General features: G+C 33.6%; 1 protein-coding gene across 1 annotated transcript; it reads left to right on the top strand.

Moving 5' to 3' along the window:
* The first annotated feature begins 1,271 nt into the window (after positions 1-1,271).
* On the top strand, positions 1,272-3,966 carry LOC108994936 (transcription factor DIVARICATA-like). The gene is made up of 2 exons (XM_018970375.2): positions 1,272-2,454; positions 2,769-3,966. Exons 1-2 carry the CDS (start codon positions 2,021-2,023, stop codon positions 3,274-3,276), a joined length of 942 nt encoding a protein of 313 aa, XP_018825920.1. The 5' UTR covers positions 1,272-2,020; the 3' UTR covers positions 3,277-3,966.
* The last annotated feature ends 2,877 nt before the right edge of the window (positions 3,967-6,843 follow it).

The raw sequence follows: 6,843 nt of genomic DNA on the forward strand, positions 1-6,843 counted from the left end.
TTCACTGAAAATATTTCACTATATATACTTGTGAAAAAGGATTATTAGTATTTTAATGTATCATGTGTATTGTCTTTATAATATCTTGAAGCTGGTACTGACATGGATTAAGTGATTGATTTCCATGGAGTAGCCTATGATTAGTATATTATTAATTGTTCTATACCTAACCTGTAATTAGGTAATCTCTAGGAGTTTGTTTATAACAACAACCTTAAACATGCATGCCTTTGACTAATCATAGCCCAAAGTACAAATTACAAATCTTCTTTTTATCAAAATAATCAAACAAAGCCCCCATTTTGTTTTTCCTTCTCCTATAATTTAGAGCCTAATTATTATTTATATTAATTTGTTGGTTTCCATTGGTTAAGGTTTCCAACTTGCAAGAAAAGTGGAAAGGCTAAAAAATTTAAAAAAATAAATAAATTAAAAAAAATGAATAAAAATAAGGTGGCTTTGGATATCCGTACTTTATAATATGTCTTTATAATTTATTAAGCAATATCGCAAGTCCCATTCACTTGGATCCTAAACTGTGGACTGTAATATACAAATCATCTACAGTAACAGCCTAAACTCTTTGCATCAATAATTTAAACCCTTTTTTCCTGTCCTTTCTGCTTTTGCTTTTTCTCTCCTTCAATAATGTATTCCACTTATTTGTTGCTACCTTTTCTCACTCTTTCAATTTCACATCAAATGCTACAAATTCTATCATATATATATATATATGATAGAAAAATGTTAAGTATATTTAAAAAAAAATTTATAAAAAATTTATTTCTCGATGTCAGTTATCGATATAATAAAAATTATAAAATTAAAAATTAAAAATTAAAATTAAAAAAAATTAAAAAAATAAATCTTATAAATAAAAATATAAGTACATGTAGCACTTATTATATGATATGATATTGAAAAGGTGGTAATGTTGGTGAGCCTTGTTAGTGGGAAAAGATAAAAGGAGGTTGATAGAATGATGATGCTGCACTGCAATTAGGAATTATTGCAGGAACGAAATAATTGATACAACACCTTCGCACATATACACGCAGAAATCAGAATGCAGCTCAGTTCATTGTCAACGCCATTATCAAGCTTTGGTCGTTCACACTGCGAGTTACCAAAATTGCGAAATGCAAAGTTGGGCCAATCAACCCTGTTGTCCTTTTCAACTCCCCCACGTTTGATTGGGTCTTCGTCTCGAGTGTATCCCTCTTAGCTTCTTTAGCCGCAACGCACCCCCCACAAGTACCATTATAAACCAATCACATCTCTACAGCTTTGACCCATTTCTCTCTCTCTCTCTCAGAGTACAATGCTCATCCCTGTTCCATAGATCGCTGTCTTGCAGAGGAGTACAAAAGCGCTGACATACTCGGATTCGCTTTCTTCACGTTCTTACCTTTCCTTTTGCTTTAGCCTCCCCAAAGGTAAAATAGAAAAGAACAGGAAATCCCAACTCTTTCACACTTGTACCACTTCGTTTCTGGAGAATCACTCTGCCTTCTCTGTTTTTATCAACTTTGGCATCTTCTTGTTGTGAATCCTCGCGAGTTCTAAATACCACTTTGCGAGCTTCAAGTTCTTAAATCTATTCTGTACTTCTTTTTTGTTATCTAAAACTTGATCTGGGTTTTGCTTCCCTTGTCCTTGTGGTTATTTGGTGTGTTTTTGGATCTGATATGGAGCTCTAGGGTTTATCTTTAAGGAACTAAGATCTACTTTTTTCCATAGTTTATCGGAATTTCCTTGCCTTTGGGAAAGTTGGGGGGTATTTTCTAGATTCCTCACCTTACGCTTGTTTGGAAAGGGCACTCGGATTTCTCTCAAATGATTCTTATTTAGTGCCTCTGTCCTTAAAAACTTCCACTTCCTGCATTTCCCATCTGACTTCTCTCTCTTTGAACTCTCAGAGAGAGAGAGAGAGACAGAGACAGAGACAGAGACAGAGACTCGGAGCCTCAATGAGAGATTGGTATTCTGCTTGAATTGTACAGTTTGACTTTCCAGAACCATGAATCGAGAAATTGAAATCCTGTCTCCGGCATCCTATCTGCAGAACTCTAACTGGTTGTTTCAGGAAAGCAAAGGAACCAAATGGACACCTGAAGAAAATAAGCAGTTTGAGAATGCTCTTGCTCTATATGACAAGGATACCCCGGATCGATGGCTTAAGGTGGCAGCCATGATCCCCGGAAAGACTATAGGCGATGTGAAGAAACAGTACAAGAAATTGGAAGAAGATGTTAGTGACATAGAGGCAGGGCTGATTCCAATTTCTGGTTATGATAATACTAGTAATAATTCTTTCACGTTGGAGTGGGTGAATAATCAAGGCTTTGCTGGTTTGAAACAATTCTATAGTGTTGGTGGAAAGAGGGGCACGCTGATTCGGCCTTCTGATCAGGAAAGGAAGAAAGGGGTGCCATGGACAGAAGAGGAGCACAGGTATTACATGCCTCGATCGGTAAATATTTTTATCTAGATTTTATACCCTGATTGAGAAAATAAGTGCTTTATAATTTTTTTGAGCCCGGATTCTAGTTGAAACTATATTGAGATTTGTTTTCTTGTTCAGTTTTATTACTTACAAGTGGTTAGGTCGAGATGTTGAAGATAACCTGGAATTATGATGTATAGGTGTAAACTTTTGTGTTAGATCTAGAAAGTTAGTGTCAATCGTTACAATAATTGTAGATGAGGTGCTCGTATTAGTGTCCTCCAGTTTTTTCACACAGTGTTATTTCTTTGTCAAACCACAGGCAATTTCTGATGGGTCTTCAGAAGTATGGTAAAGGTGACTGGAGAAATATTTCTCGAAATTTTGTGACCACAAGGACCCCTACTCAGGTGGCTAGTCATGCTCAAAAGTACTTTATCAGGCAGCTTACAGGGGGCAAGGATAAGAGGAGATCTAGCATCCATGATATCACCACTGTCAATGTTCCAGACACGAAGCCAGCTCCTTTGTTAGACGGTAGAAGACCTCCATCACCAGATCACCCTGTAATGGTTATGCAGCCACTGCGGCGTCCAAAGACTGCTGGCATGGACGACAGACATGAGCAGTATGACTGGAAACCGCCATATGAAGCGACGCCCATGGTTTTCAACCCGGCAAATGGGAACATTTTCGTGGCACCATTCTGTGGGATTTCTTCCTACGGACCTAAGCTGCAGGAGCAAAATTTGCTCGGAGGCACCGTTCCGGGATCTCAGTTTGGACATTACAATACAATGTTTCAGATGCACCCGATGCAGTATCAGTGAAATTGTGCCTTGAGTGGACAATATTCTAGATAAAAAGGAAAAATAAAAATAAAATGAAGTTCGTTCTGATGGTATTGAAATGGCAAACATCATTTAGGATGTTTGATTCAACCATCCATGCCACTCCCAAGTTTTATGTGAATATGTTGATGAGGACTTAGTTAGTCCTTAGTAATTAGAATCTACAAAGACATCAGGACATCAGTTAGTGCAAATTGTGATTGACATTCACACTTGAAGGAAGTTATCTATGTGAAGCTTAGTTTTCATCACTACGCTGTTCTGGTGGCTGTGTTGGGATTTGTAGGTAGGAAGAAGTCATTTGCTTGAGCTTGCATGCGTTACAAATCCTTGCTCAATTGGGAGCCTTCCATGAAATGACCTGGGGGATACTGTGCAAGTCTGCATTGGTGAGATAATTCTCTTTTGGGTGTCTTAGGCTAGAAGGCTTTGTTACAAACTTGTTGATATCATTGGTGGTGCTTTGTCAATAAGATTTGAATAATTTCCCTGAAGATCTACTTCCTGTTTATGAGCATTGTGGCAGCTCCTTTCGTGCTTTTAGTAAATTTCTTGGATATTAAAAACACAAAGAAGCCTTGGAGCTATGTTCTGCTTCTTGGTGGACATCTAGATCCTTGCATGATAACGACCTTTATGCAATAAAATAACAAGTTGGTGGTTGTCTAAGTATCAACTTTATCTATTACATTAATCTCTATTTACTGTTAGTTCCTATGCATGGGAGAAGGGGATGGATCTTTTTTTTTTTTTTGAGGATGAACTGTAGTATTAAAGCATCTGGACATGGTTCATCATATGGAATATAATTGCTTTATTAGCCCAATTGGAAGCAGTTGATCTGGACAGCAGGCCATGTCATTGGATGCGCGCCTCGTCCAAAAATGCTGATTCACAATGCCTCTCTCCAAATGACAATGTTTAGATCTGATTGCAGCTTCTCTCTGGTGCACTTTTAACAAAATGGGGTTTTTTTTTAACACTTGATAGCATTGCATGACTGAGTTTGACGATCGAATCTTGACCTGACCCAAGCCATGACCAAGGGCCACTAGTTTAAGCATCTTATGCTAAAATCTTCTTCCCTTTGTTCTTCATGAGGATGACATATCACATGAGTATCTATTTTCCCTTCCCCATATATGTTATTCTTTTTTTCAAGATTACATACATGCTGAGGGTAAAGATCTAATCAGATGCAGTGGTGAATATCATGATCTCATTAAACAATTCATGCAACAATAGTTCTAATCTGTGCTTTCCTTTTTGTTCTTCTGCATATTCTTTTGAACTGCAAGTTCTTTTTCACTTCTTCTTCTTCTTCTTCTTCACTCTAAATAAACGGCAATGATACCAAAGACTTGCATTTCTTTGGACCCTTTTGTCTAGTGGTAATCAAAGGAATCTTGTTTATGTGATTCTTTAATGTCCCATTCCAATTAAAGAATCTTTGAAAATTGTCAATGCAACTGCACTTTACTGTGATCATTGCAATTGAGTATCTAGCTTTCTATTAGTTAGATATTGCTTATTAAGATTCCCCAATAGGGTGCTGAAATATTATAATGACCTTCCACTTCATGAAAAACACTTGCCAAATCAAGAATTCTCTACCTATTCATCAAGTGCAGTATGGAAATAATAATCTGATTCTCCACGGATCTTTTTATTTTATTATTTTTATTATATGGATTTTAAGTAGAGCTAGCCATTTTTCTTTTCTTCCAAAATATATGAATGACCGAATTTTATTTGTGTTAGAAAATTCAGCTTTTCTAACACATGACCTTTTGGTTTTCTCATGTTTTTAGATTTGTAAAATAATGGATTTATTAAAATTCTTGACGACTTTAATTAAAATGTATAATTGAATTCGATACTTACTGATCAATAAAAAAGTTATTAATCCCAATAATATTAACTCAACTAAACAGCAAGCAATGTCTAAAACTACTTAATTAACAAGTGTATGAAGAAAGAAAAACGTATATACGATCTTAAGAAGTGAGACATGTTACCAAATTTAAAATTTACAAATATCCAATATCAAATATATTTTCATTAACAAGTGCATAAAATAATCCAAGCAAATGCATAAAATAACGGAAAGTAATATTATTTATATGAGTTAATCTACATACAGTTCTCAAATGAGGACTGTTCATGCAAATCCATACAGTACTTATGTTTAAAAAAATTTTAAAATTACAATAATATCATTTTTAAAATAATTTTTTTTCCTTTTACCTCTATTTATCAATGACTGTAAATATAATTTTTCTATTTATATTCATATAGAATTAATGTTATAATTTTGCCTTATATTTTGTCGATTTGTAAAAACTTAAATATAGAAAATGAACATACAATAAGTTCTTTCTTCATAAAAATACATTTTCTATTTAAAATAAATAAATAAAAATCATTGAGGGGTCAATGCCCGGTTTGTCTTTGTATAACTAGTTATCTCAAGTTATGTTAAATATAATCATAGATTATACAAGCGCCGCATATTTATTTTAAAAAAAAGTAAAATTTATTATTAAGAAATTAGTTTTTTCATTTAAGTATCATATTTACTTATTTTCTTCAAAAAGAATTTGCAAACCTTACAAGTTCTATAATAACAAATATCATTTCTCATCTCCAAATGGTAGGAAAGACGTTCAAAATGTTGTGACTCCACCACTAACTAGCTTAATTAAATTATAGTCAAGCATATATGATATTGTACTAAAGTTTTCAAAATAACATTAATTATAGGCCGCAAAAAAAAAAAATACAAATGATCACAACCGACTAATTTTCTATAAATACTATTGTTGATTTTTTTTTTTTTTTTTCATTCTATTTCTCTCTTGAAAATTGTTTTAGCCTTAGAGAGTTTCACATAAATAAATTTATAAATTGACATAATTTAATATACTGATAAATCAGATTGTAAAATTATTTTTATTATAAAATAAATATAATATATAATATAAAATTACCTCAATTATATCAAAGAATAGCATATTTTTCCTCTATTTTTCATTGTTGGTATTAATGCTAATTGCTGGTAATGACATTATTGCCAATATTGATTTTGCAACCTTTCATCAGAAAGGCCCACTAGTGCCCACTCTGTAATTGCTTTCATTTAATTTTCCCTGTCCTGTCCCACCCAGTACTCGACAAACACTCAAGACGCCAGGACAATATAAAAAGCATTAATTATACCAAAAAACAATAAATAAAATTGATAAAGATATAAAGAAAGAAAAGAAAAAGTAATGTGAAATGCTAAAAAAAAGGAGTTGCCTTTTTTGCAAGTTGCAGTACAGGGAGCACTTTGGCAGCTTTATTCTATTTTTTTGATTCAACACTTTTATATGCTTGATTTGAGACCACATACCTAATTTCACACCCACCAGTTTCTGGATATTTTTTCTTTCTTTTTTTTGGACTTAAATATATTCTGGTTCTTCCCCTCCAATTCTACAACAAAATATGTATGCCTCAGTGATGCTTAATAATTAGTACCATTATATATATATATATATTTAT

Source organism: Juglans regia, chromosome 3, assembly GCF_001411555.2.
Source record: "Juglans regia cultivar Chandler chromosome 3, Walnut 2.0, whole genome shotgun sequence".
Lineage (NCBI taxonomy): Eukaryota > Viridiplantae > Streptophyta > Magnoliopsida > Fagales > Juglandaceae > Juglans > Juglans regia.